This window comes from Sebastes umbrosus, chromosome 10 (genome assembly GCF_015220745.1).
Source record: "Sebastes umbrosus isolate fSebUmb1 chromosome 10, fSebUmb1.pri, whole genome shotgun sequence".
NCBI classification, from domain to species: Eukaryota; Metazoa; Chordata; class Actinopteri; order Perciformes; family Sebastidae; genus Sebastes; species Sebastes umbrosus.
The window spans coordinates 561,191-583,690 of NC_051278.1; the positions used below are offsets into that span (position 1 = coordinate 561,191).

General features: G+C 45.4%; 1 protein-coding gene across 1 annotated transcript in view; it reads left to right on the plus strand.

The window, feature by feature from the left end:
* The window catches only part of LOC119495087 (WD repeat containing planar cell polarity effector), an 87,543-nt gene that overhangs the window by 33,128 nt on the left and 31,915 nt on the right, over nucleotides 1–22,500 (plus strand). The window contains 5 exon segments of the mRNA XM_037781297.1: nucleotides 1,956–1,976; nucleotides 1,979–2,149; nucleotides 12,890–13,478; nucleotides 19,643–19,831; nucleotides 21,710–21,833. Of these exon segments, the coding sequence (XP_037637225.1) occupies nucleotides 1,956–1,976; nucleotides 1,979–2,149; nucleotides 12,890–13,478; nucleotides 19,643–19,831; nucleotides 21,710–21,833 (1,094 nt within the window).

Here is a 22,500-nt window from a genome sequence, read left to right on the forward strand (position 1 = left end):
TCCGTGTCTATCGATTCCTCTCATTGATGCTTTCCCACAGTTACGCTGCACAATGACGCAGACGCTCGCTGGATCATGTTTCAGTTTGTTTGGAAAGGAGACACGGTGAACAGAAGAAAAAGCTTTCAACAGCGTAGCGCTACTAAACCTGAGGGGGGGCATCCTGTTTCTACCTGATAAAGAGACACTGAGAACAACAAACCTGTGTTTACATCAGCAGGAGGAGAGTTAGTAACGTTAGCTGTTAGCAGCCGTTAGCAGCTCAGTCCTGACTGGATAAATACCGGAGATACCAACGTTAACGGAGGTGCCATTGAGTTATTGTTATGGGGCGTTCAAAGTCGGCTCAGGAAAAAAGACTATTGGGTGAAGGTAAATTACAACGTTATCATGATGTGTTCAAATGTAATCTGGTAAAATGAAGTAGTGATTTTCAGATTCTTCTCTTCCATCTCCAGCCTGTCAGCGATCTCTCGTTCAGATGTTTGTTTTAACTCTTTGTTCTTTCTATCATCAGACGTTCTTCCATCATTTTAATTCATCTCTGTATTTGGGTCCAAAGTAAATCCCCCCCCCCCTGAGGGGCCGAGAGGGGCCGAGGGGGGCAGACATGGACCACTGAACCTCCAGCTTGTCGATTTACTCATTTCTGCATGTTTCTGAGCTTTTAAACCATTTGTTTTTACTGCAGAATATGTTGTTGTTGTTTTTAGATACATTTCTGCTTCGGCACTGAGACTCTCTTGGTACTGATACCGATAGAGATACCTGGGCCGATACCGAGGACCGATTCTTTTATGTGTAAGGAGACATCCGGCTGGACTTAACATTACTTTACAAACAAATAAATACATAGAATTGTTGTTGTAGCATTGATTTTTTCTTTATTATTAATATAATAACTCGTTCCCCTCCAACATATAACAGCTGGATACGGGAGGTGTTACACTGGGAAAGTTAAGATCTCTCTGAAATCCTTCTACAAAACGTTTCCTGATCGAAGCTTGTGAGGAGAGAGAGGAGAGTGAGGAGTGAGAGGAGAGAGAGGAGAGAGGGATCTTCACTATCACTCTCTTTAATTGCTACTAATATTAATATGTCTCTCTCCAGCAACTCGGTAAATAAAAATGAACGGTGTAAACATTTTTAATGCAGCAACAAACTGGTCAAAACTTCATCAGGAATCAAAGTTCCAGTATAAAACGTAGATAGAATATAACACAGAATTGATTTGAATGGATCGGATCCATTGTCACCGATACACCATCCAGCTATTAGAGTCAGTATCGGCCCGATATCCGGTCCGGTATCGTATTGGCCTGATATCCGATCCGGTATCGGCCTGATATCTGATCCGGTATCGGTGTCGGAGTACGAGCTGCAGTTTCACCTTTAAAAGCTCTTCAGGTCAGAGCTGTTTGTTTAACGGTGTGTGTGTGTTTATAAAAGACTCTTTACACCAGTGCCTCTACATGTATGTACATGTGTATTTGTGTGCATACATGCATGCATTCATGTATGTGTGTGTGTGTGTGTGTGTGTGTGTGTGTATGTATGTGTGTGTGTTACTGTGTGAGTGTGTGCCGCCCCAAGCACCACGAGAGCTCATTACTGTGCGTCTCTTTGTTGTGGCCCGTAGAGCGTAGCGGACCTTCCCAAAAATATGCACATCACTAAAACAACAAGCCCGACAGAACCAAACACACACACACACACACACACACACACATTAATAATGGAAGATAACAAACAACAAAACAAGAAGGGGGAAGGACATGATGATATTTGGGGCTCCAGATGTGGAAGTTTGTGAGCCCTCCGGAGGAGGTGAATCCATATGGTGAATCACTGAGAACTCTCTGATAACTTCCCTCCTTCAGGTTTAACTCTCTGTGTGTGTTGCTAAATACACACTCTGCTCTTCTGTGTGTGTGTGTGTGTGTGTCCGTGTCCAGGTGGTGTGTGTGGAGGTGAGGTGGGCGTGGTCCGTAGGCTCCGCAGACGTGTGTGTCTCAACCGTCTCCAGGACGTGGCGCTCTGCTGGTGGGACTCTGAGGAGCCCGGTGAGGAGCTGTGGCCCTGGACCCCCACCAACACTCACAGGAACAACCTGGTCCTGATCAGCTGCTCACCTGCTGAAGGCCTCAAGGTACACACACACACACACACACTCACAGGAACAACCTGGTCCTGATCAGCTGCTCACCTGCTGAAGGCCTCAAGGTACACACACACACACACACACACTCACAGGAACAACCTGGTCCTGATCAGCTGCTCACCTGCTGAAGGCCTCAAGGTACACACACACAGCTCGTTCTCATTCTCAGGATGTCAAATACCGACGCTTTGTCACGTCCACCAGCGTTCAGAATGAGACGCAGCGGGCGGTCCTTTAACTATAAAGTAAACCCGTCTGCATCAACAGTTAACGCTCAGAGAAAGTAGACCAGGAGTGACGGTGGTGACGTGGTTTAAAAAGCAAAAAGACACCCCGATGGTACGTGTCCACCGAGGTGTTTTTTATCGCGAGGGCACACGCCGCTTCACAGCATTGGACGCTTGATGGGCCGTCACTAGACACAACACACTCGGCACCTGATTGGACGAAGACCTTCAGTCCAGGAGACCGCTGTTCGTGTCACGTGCATCATGTTACAATCAGCTGTCCCTGAGGTCATGTGACTGTCCCTGAGGTCATGTGACTGTCCTGCGTTCATGTGACTGTCCCTGTGGTCATGTGACTGTCCCTGTGGTCATGTGACTGTCCCTGTGGTCATGTGACTGTCCCTGAGGTCATGTGACTGTCCCTGTGGTCATGTGACTGTCCCTGAGGTCATGTGACTGTCCCTGTGGTCATGTGACTGTCCCTGAGGTCATGTGACTGTCTCTGTGGTCATGTGACTGTCCCTGAGGTCACGTGACTGTCCCTGTGGTCATGTGACTGTCCCTGAGGTCATGTGACTGTCCCTGTGGTCATGTGACTGTCTCTGTGGTCATGTGACTGTCCCTGAGGTCACGTGACTGTCCCTGTGGTCATGTGACTGTCCCTGAGGTCACGTGACTGTGCCTGAGGTCATGTGACTGTACCTGTGGTCACGTGACTGTCCCCTGTGGTCATGTGACTGTTCCTGAGGTCATGTGACTGTCCCTGTGGTCATGTGACTGTTCCTGTGGTCACGTGACTGTCCCTGTGGTCATGTGACTGTTCCTGAGGTCATGTGACTGTTCCTGAGGTCATGTGACTGTCCCTGTGGTCACGTGACTGTCCCTGTGGTCATGTGACTGTTCCTGAGGTCATGTGACTGTCCCTGAGGTCACGTGACTGTCCCTGTGGTCATGTGACTGTTCCTGAGGTCATGTGACTGTTCCTGAGGTCATGTGACTGTCCCCTGTGGTCACGTGACTGTCCCTGTGGTCATGTGACTGTTCCTGAGGTCATGTGACTGTCCCTGAGGTCATGTGACTGTCCCTGAGGTCATGTGACTGTCCCCTGTGGTCATGTGACTGTTCCTGAGGTCATGTGACTGTCCCTGTGGTCATGTGACTGTTCCTGTGGTCTCTCAGTGAACAGTTGTTGAGATGTCTTTACAGGCCAACCTGCTCGTCTTCCCTCGAAGGCGTCCATGTTGAAATGAAAGTCGGCGCGTAGTTACAAAAATCCAGAGGTGCACGACAAACCAGCGCGACAACTTGCGGAGCCTTTACGCACCACGTAAAAAACTAGGGATGCACCGATACCACTTTTGTCAGACTGAGTACCAGTTCTTACATTTGGGTTCTCTCTGATACCGATTACCGATAACGAGTACTTCTCTGTGCCTAAAGAGCCTCGTTAACAGCCAGCTGGAGGGTGTGAGCGACACACCGGCAGGCTGGGGAGTCCCGCATACGAGGCGGTGCGCCGCTCGGGGTGAAGGTGCTCCCCTAGTAAAAACTGTGATGACGTAATTTTCTGTCGCGGCTTCACTACGGCGAGCATAAACCAGACTTTATACTCTGTAAGCACAATCATAACTCAAAGTGTTGATTTGTATTTTTTACACACACACAGAGAGAGAGAGAGAGAGAGAGAGAGAGAGAGAGAAGAGGGAGGACACACAGTGAAGAAGACAACAAAGCAGCTGTTGTGAGAGGAGACCTGTGTTGTCGTGGATGGGATTGGGGACGGTGCGTTAGTCACCTCAAGGGTGGCACCTCTGTGTTGCACCTCCATGCATCACCATATGAAATAAGCAAGGAGAAGCTAAGCTGTGGTACAGCGTGAAGGAGAACGCCTACACACACACACAACACACACTCGTCTTAGACACACACATCCTCGTGGCCTCTGGCAAAACCCAACCCGTGACCCGATTCTGTGTCAACGGTGGATTGTCCTCGTGCCAAAAAAGCAGATGAAAGATCCCAAATTACCGAAGTGGGTTTAACTGTTCTCCTCGTACGTACGCCATTCCTCCGTAAGCATATGCAAAACATTTCACCACAGCGCAGAGAGAGAGAGAGAGAGAAGGGAGAGAGTCTGCGAGAGGGAGGAAAGATGAGCGTTACCAATCGCATGCTAGGAAAACAAATTCAGCTAGTGGGGGGGGGGGGGGGACATGAATATTGAAATAAGCAAAGCAGATGCTGTTCGCTGCTTTTACCGCTTCTTGTTTTTGGAACGCTCTTCACATTTATCACACTCCTTCACCTAGTTTATTCTCTCTAGTCTCCTCCAACCCCCCGTCCTCCTCCTCTCCTCCTTCCTTCCTTCCTCCACGCTTCAACAACATTAAAGTCTTCGTGGGGCCTGCGGCATCGCGCTCTAATGAAAGCGTTTGTTGTCATTTTTCAGATGCGCGGTGTGAAATTAAGCGAGCAGTTTATGTAAGAGCCGTGGCGGGAATCAAACGCCGGGCACACATCGGGAGACGCCAGCTACTTCAATCACTTCAAGCTCATATATATGTTCCTTTGTTCAGTTCGCTATCTGCCGCGCTAAGCCAATTTTCTAGCCAGTCTCTCGGCATTTAAAAAAAAAAAGTCTGATTTCTTTCCCTATGTGGTCTTAATTCAAACGCTCCCCCCCCCCTCTCCTCACGCTGATAAGTGGAGGGTGGGAAGGAGAGGAAAACACATACATAGTTGGTTTTATGTTAACATTTTTAATCATCCTTCCTTCATGCTTCCCTCCTTTAAACCCCCCCCCACAAACACAAACACAAACCGTTTCGTGGAATTTAATAATCTTAATGAAAAGAGAAACACCAGATGAATGTTTTTTTAAGTCATATTTTTTTATGGTTGTATGTGTGTTTGTTGTTGTTGTGAATATCCTGTTATCTGTCACCAGACAGTTTCTCTGCAGCTGTTTCATCTCTTTTCTGTTGTCTTTTCATTATTAGTGACTTCAGCGCTGAGCTGCGTGGAATATTCCTCTTTTACTAAACATGAAACACCTAAACAGATCGTCCATGAAAGACAACCTTTTAACGGAAATTATTTATATAGAAGGAATATAGAATTGCATAGAAATTGACAATCTGTAGGATGGATAGGATAGGATGAACTTTATTAATCCCCAAACGGGAAACTGGTGTCACACAAAGACATAAACACAACACAATACGTCAACTACACGATGGATAAAACCACGCAGTTCATTGAAGGAAGTACGTAGTACCAACAAGGAGAAGGGTCAGTAGAAGCTACGTATACAGTCACAAAAAGCTTAAAGTGCACGATATCAACATGTTCATTAAAAAGCCTGACTGCTTCATCTGTGCTAGAACATGATTAACAGTTCATTAGGAGCTAAATTAACAAACCAGGGCTCAGCAACCTTTACTATCAAATGAGACATTTAGGCAAAAAAAAAAAGAAATGTGTCTGGAGCCGCAAAACGTGTGATCATTGTGATGAAGGTAACACAGTTTATAGTCTAAGTATATAGTATATAAGTCTACTGCAGTGAGGGACAAAGAGACAATGTACTACGGAGTATTAGGGCCACATTGAGGGAAACAACATCTGAGATTTACACAATAAAGTCAGAATATTACGAGAATAAAGTCATAACTTTACGAGAAAAAAAGTTCTCAATTCTCGTAATATTCTGACTTTATTGTGTAAATCTCAGATGTTTTTTCCCTCAATGTGGCCCTAATACTCCGTCGTACCGTCGTACCATAGACCTACAACAATGATCAATAAAAATGAAAATGTAAACAAAGTACAGTTATTCATTTCCACTAATGTGTTTATAAATCCCCTGGGAGCCTCTGGAGAGGAGCTGAAGAGACGCAGGATGCTGACCTCTGCTCTAAAACATAAAAAGCTGCGGTCTAAATGTTTAGAATTGAAGCATGTACAGTAGGAAGCACATCATAGAGTGCACCATGAGAGGGGTCGGGTGCTGAATCCAAAGAGCAGAATTACCCCCCAAGCTCCGCTGCTTTGTAAAAACATCCCACAGTCTGTGGTGGAGTGAGTCATTTCCCCTCTGTGCTACAATTATGTTCAGTGCTACCATTAATGGCGTTAAGGTGTGAGGAATACTTTGGTTAGTAATCCCGCTGTGCATTTCCTCACATCGCTACCTCAACACTAACCCTGATTCACACACCTAAAACTTCCCCGTCCCGTCCCCCGCCTCCCTCGCCTCCCCGCCTCCTCCCCCACAACACCCTCGACTCTCCTCCGAGTCCCTCCGTCTCTCATCCGCCCGTCTCTCCCCGTCTTTCTCTGCTCCGTGAGCTGGAAAATTGGCTTCAAAAGGCCACTGCTGTGAACAAGGGCCAGCCACACAGTCGGGCCCGTCCGCTTTATCTTTCACGCCACGGAGGGGGAAAAAAGGTGGCGGCGAGAGAGACAAGAAGAATGGAGAAGAATAGTTTTGACCAGTCACTGAAACCAATAACCAGGAGAAAGCTACTTACTAGAGGCCTCCCTCCCTCCCTCTCTCTCTCCCTCTCCCTCTCTCTCTCTCTCTCTCTCTCTCTCCTCTCTCTCTCTCTTTGCATCTTTCCCTCCATGTCTCCACCCTCTTTCTCTCTCTCTTCCCTCACTTCCATTCTCGTCATCTTTTGTACATATTTCCGTCCGTCTGTGTTCCCTCTCTTTCTGTCTCTCTTGCACATCCTTTCACTCACTCGCTCCCTCTCTTGACCTTATTCATCATTTTCTATTTCATGCTCACGGAACCAGTGAACTCAGTTTACAGTACGTTAACGTGCCACAGTCTGCTCTCTGGAGAGTCACAGGCAAACAAAAGCTCTGCTTTTATCAATATATTCAAATGAAACGTGCATGCTGTATTCCAGAAGTCCTTTCTCTGCACTTCTTTTAACAGACTGGCTGTTGTTTTCACTTCTTATCAGACTTTATTCATGTAGCAGTTTGTTAAACAAGGGTGCAAAGTGTTGCTTAAAGAGTGATGAAAGAGTTGGAGATAGAAAACAGTTGATGCGACATTACGTCATAACTAGAGGGATACCCGTCCCCCATCTTACCTGGGTACCAGCCATGGATGCATAAAGAGAAGTGGATCCAGCGTTGGAGGCGGGTCTCCGTTCCTTCCTATCAGAGAGTCTCAGCGGAGCATGAAGCCTAAATGGCTCCACTTCCGAGTGGAAAAGAACCCGGATCTTCCGGCGATCTTCCGCATCCATTGGGCCCATAGAGCAGGAGCAGTAGCGTCCACTCGGTCACATGACTCGGTCACGAGGTCCCAACGTCACGCCGTCATCACGGCTTGGCGCTCCAACCTCGGTCTGGGTCTCATTCACATGAACAGAGGAAGAGAAATAACTCTGGATTCAGCTGTTAGTGTGTTTTAATGATTTAAATCAGGACTGTGTTCATACTGGGGAGTTGATTCACCTCAAAGTAAATGATCCTCTGAGTTACAGACGTCTCTTTCCCAATGGAAGTCTATGAGAACAAGTCTTTTTGGGCCCGATGGCGTCACTTGACGGACACGGAAGACGTTGTATCGCCATTTGGCCTCTACGAAAGTTGTCATCAACGGCCGGCGCTCTTCCTGGAGGCTTGGTACCAACATAATGTTATTCAAGTCCGAGGGGTCGCACTTAACGTTGTTTCATCACATCTGACCCAAAATGATCCGCCTTGAATCCTGATATCAGTCCTAAGATATTAACATCACCTGCTGTCAGCTTACCTCACGCCTTCACTCATTCTCCTTTCAGTAAAGCAAATCAATAGAATCCATGTCTGAGGTATTTTAGTCAGAGAAAGGAGATCTGTAATTCAGCAGTTCTCCGTGATATGTCCGCATTATTATCATAAAGTTAATGTCCATAAAGTTCCCTTAGCGATGATAATGAAAGACAGATGAGATGAATCCATCAGGAGTTCTGCTGAAGGCATTAACCTTTAACTAAAACAACTCATTTAGAGTTAGCAAGGCTCCTCAACTCATCCTCTCAGCATCAAACCTAACTAACTAAGGAACTGACTGTAATTAACTGCCTATAATACTGAATCTAATCTAATTTCTACATTAAATATATTGCTTTATATTAGCCATTTAAAATACCAAAGACAGCTCTAACATATTAAGTTCAGGCAAAATTGAAAAAATAAAATCATTGTCTGCAATATAAATACACAATTATGAGATTATCTTCATGATTCTCTTTGACCTATAATTATCAAAACTTCAGACAGACACAGTTTTTTCACTCATTACTTTGAATAAAGAAGCCGTATTGGATTATTGGTAGAATATTACAAGGATTATAAGGACAACATAAGCCTTTTAGGTTCCAATTACAGCAAGTTTCAAACTGTTTTAGAACATGTCAGTTCTCCTGTTTTATATCTATGGTTGGAGATGTACTGAACAGATCGATGCCCAGAATACTCTTCGTTGGTATTTAACGTCCGTGTCAGAGTTGGTCCATTAACCAGCTGCAGATGAATCTATACATCATCACTGGTCTGATGTTGGTGTGTCATCACTGGTCTGATGTTGGTGTGTCATCATGCTTACGCTAGCACGAGTGTTTGCAGTTTTTATTTTTTGGAAAGACTCGAACCCGACTGTAACCCTGAACGTCTGGAGAGCCGGCGCTCTAATCTCCTAATCAGCTGCGTTGCCTTCAGGTGCCTTTTGCTTGCCTCTGCTCAGTCGGTCCTCACTGAATGTAAAACGATGCACAGCGTGGCCTTAAGAATGACCCGGAGTCAAACTGCTGCGGTGCTGACGGGAGTAAATGTGACTGTAGAAGAGTGAGAGAGGCAGTTTCTGCTCTGTGGTTTCTGCTGTAGCACTATGGAGATTTATAGACTGCATCCTTTTTAAATATTGCACTTTTATGAAACGCTCAAAAGACACTCCAACGAGACGTTCAGGTTCAAGGAGATGCTGAATATTGGGTTTGAATATCTAAAATCTGAAGGACTTTAAATATGATTGAAAGGATCTTAAACTGAACCGTGTGAAGAGGACACTCCTGCAAAACAAATAGACAGACTATAGTCTCTGACTTAAATATAACTGTAAGTCAGACATGCTATGGACACTTACATTTACCTGTTGCATGAAGCTTCTTCTTCTTTGTGTGACTAATGTAAGACTGATTTAGATAGCCTGTCGTGCAATGCATTATGGGGGAAATAAGACTTTTCACAGAAGAAGAGGAAAAATGACAGATACAGCAGAGACACCACAATATATATATATATATATATATAATACATCCATGCACCACACAGTGTCAGAGAAAATAACATAACAGCATGAATCTAACGGTCGTTAAAAGCAATTCAAGAATATGAAACAAGAATCCAAAGTAATAGATAAACAGTTGAAATAATAAACTCTCTACATTTCGTGCTGGCCAGAGAAGCCTTTATGAAATACTGATTATAAGATGAAGGAGTTTCTCATAGATTAATAAAATGTCAGTAAAGCTATAAATCAGCTGTATAATAAACTATATCTTCAAACTTCCAACTAACATGGAGGACGTGATAAATCAGTGCATTGACGTTTGAGGCTCATTCCTTTCTGTTTGGAGCCGTCCAACAAGGAAATGCCTTTTATTGACTGTAGTGGAGGTGTGAAAACAATATCTGTAAAGTTGAGTAAATGTGTGGTCAAGACCACGGCAGGATTATCAGTGAACTGAACTACATTAGTTTGAGAAGTCCTACATGGTTTGACCGTGAACGTGTGTTCAACCCATGTACCGTATGAGTCAAAATAAAAACCCAAGTAGGCGTTGAACTCTTTGAACTGTGGGCTGTTGCAGTTTGAACCAGGCCGTGCAGTATGTCCTCCTCGCTGTTTTCTGTTCTCTGTAGCGGACACCGTTTCCTCAGAGGGTCACCTATCAGGGGAGGCAGAGCTGAATCAGCTGCACCTCATCCCCGATGGTGCCACGGTGGCATGCTGGCACAGCGGGCAGCGGGCACTAGCAAGCCGGGCACAAGATGAAAAGCTGAGAGGATGAGATGAGGTTTGTGGGGGGGGGGTCAGGGTTTGTGGAAATGGAAGTAGGTCTTGTGATTCCTGTGACAGCGTTCTGTGGGATGGACTGGATGGACTCCACGGACCCTCGCCTGCTCCGTGTTTGTTTAATGCATGTGTCACTTTGTCCCTGCAGACACGTAGAGAAGCGCACCCTCCCGAGGATACGAGGATACGAGGATACCCCACCCCTCACATGAACTGAGCCCCTCAAATAAACACACAGCACCCACCCCCCGGGGAGCAGCAGGAGCTAGCTCTGGGGGATTATGGAGAGGAAAAAAAGCTTTCAGGAGGACAGTCATCTGCTTCTCTCCTGCTGGAGACCACGGCAGGCAAAAAAAAAAAACCTGTCCTCCCTCTAAGTCCCTTTTTGGCAAAGCCTGCCAAAAAACTGGGCCGGGCAGCTTTACGAAAGGAAAGGAAGGCAGGCAGGCAGCCGATCCTTCTTTCTGTCTACACGGCGAAAAGAAATGGGCTCATTTAGCCAAAGCTGCCACGGTCAATGCAGGGCTCCGATAGAGGCTTTGGTTAGGTGAAATCTCTCCTCTAAAGCTCTGTTAGTGGCTGTGGAACTGCTGGGCTGCTGTTTAGCACAGGCTGATGTCTCCTGTCATCCACCTACTGTTCCCCGGCTCCTTGTGGGTGTTTTATCGACGGCGCCACCCGTGACGCGGCCTTTCTCCATCAGTGTCAACGCTCGCTTTGCTTAGCGGGGCCCATTGTGCCCACTCCCACCAACCGCTTGTGTGTCTAAGAGCGAGTAATCTGAATTCTGGATTTGACCATCGGTCTAATAACTCCAAGCTTTCGTCATGTATCGTCCTCTCTCTTCATGTTGCTTGTTTCTTGTCAGTCATGTCTGGCGTTGGCTTCTCACGCAGGTAAACAGAGGAGTGTGTTTATCGCCGGCTGCTGGGTGCCAAGCCGTGGCATGCTCAGGGAGGAGATGTTGTTGACCTTGAGTTAAAATGGAGCTCTTATCATTAGCTGTCTTGATTGACAGCCGGAGTGTTTATGAGCAAAGTGGAAGGCTCCATTTCTTCCATCTCTGGGGGGGTTTGGGGCTTCTGCCATGTACAGTATGACTCATTTCTCTGTCTCTCACTCTGTTCTCTCTCTCCGTCCTTATCCCTCTTTTATTCAAAAACAGGTTTGTTCATCAACAGAACTACTGGCACAAGTCAGTTTCTTCCAGTTCCCAAATAGAAGAACATGTTAAAACAACAACAGAATGACGAGATCAAGTTTCATACGATGTTCAGTGACACTTAACTACTGGCTGAATCTTCCTTCTAAACACTCCCGTATCCGGAGGGAAATTCCAGGACCAGAGACAGATACAGACAGAAGAATCTGATTCTGTCCACAGACTTCATCTGAGCTTGGTCGACTCATAGTGAAGTGAAATATTCACAGTTTAAAGTTTACAGAAAGCTTAATGTTCCTCAACACAGACACGTGGGAGACTCCTGGATCATTGAACTCTGCTATAGGTCGATGTTCTGCCGGCCCGTTCTCATTCCCAGGTTGATACTGAAGATACTGACGCGTTGTCACGTCCGTCGGCGTGTGATGCACGTTACATGCACAAGTTGATGCACAAGGCGCCTGTATGAGACGCACTGCGCTTTCAAGCAACTACAATGGAAACGCGTCCGTGTCAATGTTAAATGAGAGGAAGTGGTCGGGGAGTGTGGTGACGTAGTTTAAAGGGCGGTAAAACACACACCGCGAGGGAGGGGAGGTGGTTGGATCCAACAAATACGAGGCTTTCATCCCGGAGGCCGCTGTTCGTATCCCGCGTTCACAACATCAAGTCACATTTTCACTGTACAAACGTCGTCATTTTAAGCCTTTTCCTAAACCTAACTTAGTGGTTTTGTTGCCTGAACCTAAGGAAATGTTTTTATTTGAATTCACAACGTTAAGTGTTTACTGCGACCGTAAAGTGACGCAAAAGGGTCTGACAAAGAGTCAGTATGTGACGAGTTGGGATGAGGACGCGTTGGTTCTGCTCACCGGTCGTAAATATTCTAACTTACATTTTCCCATCAGTTTGTCTAATGGCTCAAAATACTGAAAGAAGCCCTCAAATCAAGAAATCAAGCTTTGAGCCAAATGCTAATGTTAGCATGCAAACATGTTCCCAATGGTCATGCTAACATGCTGATGTGAAGCAGGTATACTGATAAACACACACTTATGTTTGAACTTCAGCCTGCATTTAGTGACACGGTCAACAAGATTTGTGCGAATGTGTCATAACAGATGTTCCAGTTGTTGTCCTCCTACCCAGAGAAGAGAGTCTGTTCAGGATGTTATTGTTCATTGTTGGATCAGATCAGATTCATAAGGAGGATGTTCAGATGAAGACTCTCTGAACTGGTTCTGTTCTCCCTCTCTAAGGTCCTCGGCTCTCTCCAGACTGAAGCCAACCCGCTGGACTGCCGCTTCAGCGTGCTCCAGCCCTACCAGCTGCTAACAGTAGAGCTCCCCGCAGGACCCCGCGGACTCAGGGAGGGGTCCTGGGCCGACACCTGCGTGTACGAATGTGCACGAGGACGCCTCCACCGCCTGTCCGTCACCCGCATCCCGCTGCCGTCCCACCCCGTCTCCTGCTCGCGTCACCCCTCTGAGACCACGCTCCTCCTGGGCCTCGGCGACTCCTCGGTGGTTCTGTACGACCAGCGCCGGGGCGTCTCTCTCCTGGCCTCCTGCCCCGTGACGCCCACCCTCCTGGCCTGGCACCCTGCTGGGGCCGTGGTGGTCGTAGGGGGGGAGCAGGGGGAGCTGATGTGCTTCGATGTGGGCTTGGCTCCCGTTAACATGGCGCTGGTAGCAGAGGAGGTCGCTCCAGCTGCCACGCTGAGACTAGATCAGCACCTGCGCTGCTCTGGAGGTCTGGAGGGACTGCAGTGGGCGGCGGGCCCGGACGGAGATGTGCTGATGTTGACCTTTCATGGAGGACCACTAGCAGCCCTGAGATTCAGACTAGGTAGGTGAAATACGATTCAAACACTTTACAAACTAAATGACTAATAGCAAGAAGAAACCAAAACTCAACAGAGATCGATTCCTCTTCCATTAACTGATTCATTCTTTAGTCTGTCACGCTGTCACGCCGCTGTCACGCCGTTGTCCGTGTTTTCGTCTTATAACTTTATACCGGTATATTGTGACACTTCTAGTTAGGGTTGCACTGATACCGATACCAGTATCAGGTATCGGGTCTGATACTGTGCTCATGTACTCGCAAAACGGCTCCGATACAACGGCACTGATACCACTTTACAGCAGCGTGACGTTAACCTCTTGTCACCATCTTTCGGGTCCTCACGCTCCACCTCCCCGAAGGTGCGGGCGAGACGGGCCGGTGGTGCGCCCGACCCCGCTGGGCCGGGATCCCACCTCAGCCGGCCCTCACTTTCATTGCGCAACAGGGTTTTGCTTGCACCCTCTGACTCGCACGTGCGTTAGACTCCTTGGTCCGTGTTTCAAGACGGGTCGGGTGGGTTGCCGACCTCGCTGCAGATCTCTGGCGCCTTTTACGTGGGCCGAGGCCCGCTCTGGGGGCACGACGACATGGTTGGAGCGCACTGAGGACAGTCCGCACTGGTGGCACTTTGTCCACGGCCCCGGGAAGCACCTTCACCCCGAGCCTTTCCAAGCCGTCCTAGAGCCGGTGGCGGCGCACCGCCTCGTATGCGGGACTCCCCAGCCTGCCGTGTGTCGCTCACATCCTCCAGCTGGCTGTTAACGAGGGTCTTTAGACACAGAGAAGAACTCGTATCGGTACTCGTATCGGAGAGTACCCAAATGGAAGTACTTGTACTCGGTCTGAATAAAGTGGTATCGGTGCATCACTACTTCTAGTAACTACTTTACATTTCTTTAAATGTTCCTTTACATGCTCTGATTGTAAATAGTAAATAATGCTCAACCCTTCCACGCCCTCGTAGTCGTCTCTCCGTGATGACGGCGCCCTCCTCCCTCTGTTCTGGATCTGACTCCGTACCTGAACCCCGCCGTGTAAATACGGCTGCTGAACGGGGTCGTCCTCTTTACCTCTCCACTGCTGAGGGAAGTTAATTTGTTGACGGGCGGTGAAGGTTAGCAGGAGTCACGCTCTCAGAGGTCATTCAATAATCGCCCCGGGGCAAGAACGCCCCCCAGGTGCATTCTGGGATGCATTTTTCCGATAAATCGTTTACAGTGGCTGCGCGGTCCCTCGGGGCCCCCAGATAAAGTTTGCCAATCAAATTTTTTTTTTTCCGAAGCTGCCGCTGCCACCACCGCCACCTCCACCACCACCACCGCCACCACCACCTCTCCCTCTGACACGCGCATGCACAAACACACTCGTGCACACATTCAGCGTCTTTAATTGTGACTTTGGAAAGAAGATGCGACAGCGGCACGCAGCTTCTCTGCTGAAGTTTGAAAGCAGGAGTGAGGGGGTGGATGGAGGAAGGTAGAAGAGTGTGTGTGTGTGTGTGTGTGTGTGTGTGTGTTTGACTGTGTGTGTGTATCCAACTGTGTGCACAGGGAAAGGGGAGGGTGTCTTCCAACAATAGCTTCCCCTCCTCTGATCGTCTGCCAAGGTTTTGATGAAGAAAGTCACTGCACGTCTTTTCTCCATGATAATTCTTCCCCCCACACACACACGTGTGTGTATTCTTCTATTTCTGTGCTTCCATGCACACACACACACACACACACACACACACACACACACACACACACACACTCCAGCTCAGTTGTTTGTTTGCGTGCGCTCCGTCTTCTCCGTATTGACTTGTTTCATAAGGCCCGCTACATGACAGAAGGAGTGAGTCGGGAGACGGCGAGGAAGAAAGACTTGGCCGAGCTCCAGGTTCTTTTTTTTTTTGTTCCATAGGAGGCAGCCCTCCCTGGTGCCCCCCCCACCCCCTACACCACCTACCCCCCCACCCTCCTGCCTGCACCCAGTTATCTCATCTGGGCACACGTTGGCCGTGGCTGGGCCTGCACCGGTACCGACGGTGGAAGGGCAGACCAGGGAACGTGCTGCACGACACGGCAGTGAAAATAGACTTTTTTTTTGTAGGGATGTGAAATATTGTTGATTTTTAATGAAGAATTACACAACTGCTATTCAGATAGGGTAAAATGAATGTAGTATGGGTTCACACTGAAGCAGGAAAAACTGCTCGGCAGGCTTCAAGGTAACATAAATGTGGGTTCTCTCCTCCGCTGCACAAGCTGGAGCTAATTTGATAAGAACAGTGAAGCACTTTTATTAAGTCTATCTAACCAACCAGCATTTAATCCACTAGTTTGGCAGATTATAATGATATTTTAGACTAGTCTCATCTCTACGACGGACTATTAGGGCCAATGCAGGTTAAAAAGATAAATAAATTAAGGAGCCGGAAGAGGGGGGGAATATTCCGAGTAAAAACTCTGAATTTACGAGATTAAACACCTGGATATTCTCTGAGATTAAAATCATAAAATAGTGGAGTATAAAACCGTGGTAATGAAACTAGTGGGGATTCTTTTGTTTAGGAACCACATCGCTTCATTTTGCAAAGTTGGATCAACCTCATCACACGTATGCCACCGTTAAACACGGCAGTAACGTGAGCTAAAATATATTATTAATGTTCTGATATATACATTATATACTGTAGCGGACTCTCCATTCATCCTTATCTTTTTTATTAAAAGATACATTTTAATTAAATTTGTTGTTTTTTTCTTGTAAATTTGCCACTTTAAGTGTTTTTCTCTTAAATGTATGACTTTAATCACAGAGTTTTTTCTCTGAATATCCCCCCCCCCCCCCACCCCTCCCTCCCGCGGCTCCATAATTATTTTATTTTATTTTTTTACCTTTTTTGTTTTTTACCTTTCTTTACCCTTTCACCCTTTTTTAGATATTTTCATTTCTGAAAAGAACACTGATTGCACAGAATGAAACCAAACGGTGATTTACTGACTGAATGTCTGACACAATATAACAGTTTTAATGGCTAATTATCTCTTATTTAAGAAGACTCAGACTCAGCTCAGTCGTCGTCGTGGTGGTTGTTGTTGTTGTTGTTGTTGTTGTTGTTGTGTTTGTTGTTGTTGTTGTTGTCGTCGTCGTCGTTGTTGTTGTTGTGGTTGTTGTTGTTGTGTGTCTGACACTGAACTGAGCTGGTCATATAAGTCAGTGTAGACAGGTGTGGGAGGGAACTGACCTGTCCCACCAACACAATGATCCATTGTCTCTGCTTAGAGCATACCCCTACACACACACACACACGCACACACACACACACACACACAAACGTAGACACACAGACCGCACCACGCTCAGCTGATGTATTAGCCACATTAGCCAACCCTTAAGGGGATTTGGGGGCTTGCTAATTGCCAGCTTGTCATTTTAATTGCTCGAACACTACCCCCCCCTTCCCCTCCCTCCACCAAGCACACACACACACGCACACACACACACGCACGCACACACACACACACACGTACACAATTTCTTCAGTTAATTAGACGAGTCGGTGGTGACTCTGGCCGCCTGCAGCCCGGCCTGTTGACGGTACCGCTGTCAGTGATCACCTTCACTGTCCAGAACGTGACTCCAGCTATGCTAACATGTTGTTTGGTGAATATATATTTATATATATATATAAATATATATATAATCTTAAAGGAATATTTCACTTACAAAATGATAATTTGTATATCAATTACTCACCCTGTGTTACCTTGAATTCTTGAAAACGTTGTTTTCAATTGCTCGCCTCCACGGTGAACAGAGAATCACAACAGATGGATGTGTGTGGGAAGTTCCGACTGGATAACTGAGACTTGGATTAAACTGCTGGAGTTATGTGAGAGTTTGTAGATGTTTTGAGTTCCACTCTGCACCATCGTGATCAAGTCACAAAGGACAACAATCACCTCTGGCATTCAACACCTCCACTTCCCGTATGTGTGCTCTATAAAGCCACAAACACACCTTTGACCTTTTACGTCTAGAACGAGACACCCGTACTACCGGGAAGGGTACAAAACCTCGTCCCTTCATTATTCAGCAGTGTCCTAATGCACGTACGTACAGTATGGATGTAATGTAATCTGTGCTGCTTCAGAGTTTAGAACAATCCACTGGACACTTACTCAGCTTAAGTTAGTGCTTCAGGAATATTCTGCATGAACACGCACGGCGAGGACCGTTATACCCGTCTGTAATAATGGAAGATCAGCTGCACAGAAATGAGGAGAAAGATTAAGATTCATTATTTCAGCAGCTGCATTTTTGCACATTTAAAACTCAGGGATTTACTTTAACATGTATGTTAACAAAAAAGATTTTCTGCCAGATTTGTTCATTTGGATGTACATTTTGATCTCATGATTGCAAGATGTTTACTGGTCTTTTTCTCGCTTTCTTTCAAGTCAAATAATGTAAATTTTATACATCATAAATTTCATAAATCACAACAGAAGTTATTTCATGACACGTTTCATATCGAGCCGGTCTAGGCCGTACTCATTAATTTAACATTTCCCCCGATGAGCGAGCATTTGGGCGACGACGGCAGGAAAAACTCTGATATTAGACATGTCTAAGTTCTTCTGGTTCTGCTGTGTTTTGTTTTTGGCCTAGAAAAAAAATGGAAAAGTCAAAATGAATGTTTGCTTTGTTAAATAATGCACAATGATGTATGTATTATTATTTACTTATTTATATGTAGACCAGGGCTCTCAAGTCTGAAAAATGTCGGACAAAAACGTCTGAAACAAAAGATCTGAAAAATGTCCGAAACAAAAGATCTGAAAAATGTCCGAAACAAAAGATCTGAAAAATGTCAGACAAAAAAAGTCTGAAAAAAAGTCTGAAAAATGTCGGACAAAAAAAGTCTGACTAAAAAGATCTGAAAAATGTCCAAAACAAAATATCTGAAAAATGTCGGACATCATAAAAAGTCTGAAAAAAAAGATCTGAAAAATGTCGGACAAAAAAAGTCTGAAAAAAAAGATCTGAAAAATGTCAGACAAAAAAAGTCTGAAAAAAAGTCTGAAAAATGTCGGACAAAAAAAGTCTGACTAAAAAGATCTGAAAAATGTCCGAAAAAAAAGTCTGAAAAAAAAGATCTGAAAAAATGTCCGAAAAAAAAGTCTGAAAAAATGTCTGAAACAAAAAATCTGAAAAATGTCGGACAAAAAATGTCTGGAAAAAAATCCTGAAAAATGTCTGAAACAAAAAATCTGAAAAAAAGTCTGAAAAAAAAGTCTGAAAAATGTCCGAAAAAAAATGTCTGAAAAAAAATCCTGAAAAATGTCCGAAACAAAAAATCTGAAAAAAAGTCTGAAAAAAAAGTCTGAAAAAAAAGATCTGAAAAAAAGATCTGAAAAAAAAGTCTAAAAAAAAAGATCTGAAAAAATGTCCGAAACAAAAAATCTGAAAAATGTCTGAAAAAAAAGATCTGAAAAAAAGTCTGAAAAAAAGTCTGAAAAAAAAGCCTGAAAAATGTCTGAAACAAAAAATCTGAAAAAAAGTCTGAAAAATGTCAGACAAAAAAAGTCTGTAAAAAAATATCTGAAAAATGTCAGACAAAAAAGTCTGAAAAAAAAGTCTGAAAAATGTCGGACAAAAAAAGTCTGAAAAAAAAGTCTGAAAAATGTCTGAAAAAAAAGTCTGAAAAATGTCGGACAAAAAAAGTCTGAAAAAAAAGCCTGAAAAATGTCCGAAACAAAAAAGTCTGAAAAAAAGTCTGAAAAAAAGTCTGAAAAAAAGATCTGAAAAAGATCTGAAAAATGTCCGAAAAAGAAAAAACAGTCTGCTAAAAGCTCCTAATGTTACGGTGTCAATGATGTAACGAAACATGAAAGCCGTGTCACTCGTTGAATCGACAACTGATTGGCAGATAATCATTTAGTGTTAGAAGGGGTTGGGATGGGTTAGAGCACTGGTATAGACAAACATCAGGTGACAGGACCAGACATTCATATATAAATGTTATATTATTTCATCACACTGTACTTTTTAACGGTCACAGAGATGAATGAGATCCGGTGCATTTAATCTTTTTTTAATGTGTTCTTTGCTGTTTCTTTATTCCATGCACTGTGATAATAAATCAACTAACACCAAACTGTGCCTGGATGTGACAGGAGCTCTGACCGGAGGCCAGATGGGTCCCGGGGAGCTGCTGCAGCAGCGGCTGCGTTGTGGACAGGTCCGAGAGGCGCTGGGCGTCCTGGAGGCCATGGACTGGAGCATCACGGGAGACGAGTGCTACCGAGGCCTGAGCTCAGTCACCGACCACCTGCTGAGGCTGGAGCTGAACGCAGAGAGAGAGGGTGGGTCAAACATTTAACGTTAGATAGTTTTACTGATATCTCTGTAAAGAATCAAACCTCAGTAGTCAGATCCAAAGAACGGGAGGTTTATTTAGATTTATTCTGGCTGTTCAACATTAGATTGAAAACCTGTGAAACAGACAGATCAAACAGGAGGCTAATGTTTTAAAGCTTATCACAGTTGCTACTTTAAGACAAGATACAAGTTGTTGAGCTGAGCAGTATAGCCTGAAGGTTTGTAGTTTTGTAAACTACTCAGCTGTTACCTTATGTTTCAAGTAAAAGTTATTCCACTTCCACTTCATTGTTTTGTTTGCTGTTAATTAGCACTTTGATTTCTGGAGGGACTAAAGCTACTACGAGGAACTTTGATTTTCCCTGTGGACCAGGGAGCTCCAACACGGAGCTTCCTGAGAGGCTCTCTAAAGGTTCACAGAATATGTTCATAAAGTTGATAACACAAAGTCACTTTGTAAACCTATATATCAATGTTAGCGGACTAGCCAGCGCACACCAGATATAACAATGACTGCAGAAAATAGCCAGGCCAATAAAAGACAAAACAATATACTATTTTTATGAGGAATGGGTCACAGAACTTTTCTTTCATGAATGTGAATGATGTGTGCGTCTCCACCTCACCAAAGTCCACTGCAACTTTTCATGGGACTTTCCGGCTGGTAGAAGTCGACTGATAGAGAAGTTAAAGGAGCTGGAAACAACGCTTAAAGACAATAAACCGTCTCTGTTTACCAAACTGATGATGAAGGCCAATGCAGCAGCAGAGGCTTCGTTTAGTGGCGTTTACTACATCCTAATGAAACATAAAAAGCCCTTCACCTATGGCAGGATTGTAATAGAGACGATGACGGCGGTCGCTGAAACGTTATTAAAGAACCATAAAAGTATGACAGAAGTTATGTCTGCTATTGGAGATGTCCAACTTGGTGCTGTGAGTCGCTCTCGGACTCTTTTTCAAATTAGGTCTCAGAGGGAGAAAGGTTGGAGACCCCTACTGTGGACAATAGCTTCAGTGTCTGAGCACCAGAGTCCCTTTAGAAAACCTCGTTTAACTGCAGCAGGGTCTGACAGGCTGCCCCGCACAGTCCTGGTTCTGGTTCTCCCGTGCCTCCCTTCTCTCCAACGAGCCCAGCCATACGGCCTGAGCCTCCGGCAGGAGAGCAAAGCTCTGCTCCTGGCCGGAGGAGGAGCCGCTGCTGCCGGATGCTCCGCCTGCAGGTCGAAGGCAGCGAAGCCGGATCGGGGTGTGTCTGCGGTGGGCTGGATCGGGGTGTGTCCGCGGTGGGCTGGATCGGGTCTGTCCGCGGTGGGCCGGATCGGGGTGTGTCCGCGGTGGGCCGGATCGGGTCTGTCCGCAGTGGGCCGGATCGGGGTGTGTCCGCGGTGGGCTGGATCGGGTCTGTCCGCGGTGGGCCGGATCGGGGTGTGTCCGCGGTGGGCTGGATCGGGTCTGTCCGCGGTGGGCCGGATCGGGGTGTGTCCGCGGTGGGCTGGTCGCTGCCGGAGGCCCCGCTAGAGTCTGAGCTGAAGGAGTTTCTAGTGAACCTGTAAATCATTTCGTCTGATTTTGCGTGGAATCGGACCCGATGACAAGTATTAAGAATAACTATATAGATACTATATAGGTCTTGTTTACTTATGTAGGTCACATAGAGGCATTAAAAGCTCATTGTTGTGTCTTTAATATATAACAATAAGTTATTTAATATGCAGAGAAGCCAAAGATTTAACTGAGCTACATTATCTTCAAAAATAAAAACAGAAAACATGTAAAAAATGTCTTTCACTTTATCTACTAAAACCCCTATGAATTATATATATGTATTAATTTAGTGTGTGTTTTGTTTGTGTCTGCAGCCCAACTAGAAGCAGCTCTGGGTGTGTTTTATGCTCCAGCTGCTCCTCTCTCTGACGTTGTCATACTGGAGTACAGAGAGCCAATCAGCAAGTGTGCCCGCCGCTTCTTTCACCACCTCCTCAGGTAACGCCGCCGACTCTGAGCCGTTACTGTGGTCCTGATCTCATCTTCTGAGGGACACGTTTGTTTTGCATAACTCTTCAGGAGGGGAGGGGTCAAAAGGTCAAGGGCTTCTATATTGGAGCTAAATGCATCTACATAAACAGCAAAGAGAATAGAAGCAAAGAAACTCCCGTGTGTTTTTTTGTTTTTTTTTACAACAGCCGCCATTTTGGGCTTAAAACGCTTATTAAATTTATAATATTTTATTGTTCAACACAGGCCATTTCAGTACGTTTAACTGGTGTCCGGTAGTCGCTTTCAGTCCAAAATGGCGGAAGCGTAGGTCTGCTGCTGGGTGCTGATGTTGCAACGGAACAAACTAGGGATGTTCATAATTATGGTTTATATATATATATTATGCAACAGATCAGTAATTATCTGATCAATGAGTGAAAGCTGCAGTAAACAGACTATTTTGAAGGCATTACTGGAACATGTTATTGGGTTCAGAATCAGAACTGCCGTCCAAAAGACGGTCTTTGTGAAAGTGACATCTACTGCGGATGCAGTTTAATTCTGCTTATTTGCGTCTCACTGTTGCTATTTAAAAAAATGCTATAAAGGATAAATGATGCAGCTTTGAGTCATTCATGAGGCGAAGCACCTCACATGCACCTGTTTAGACTGT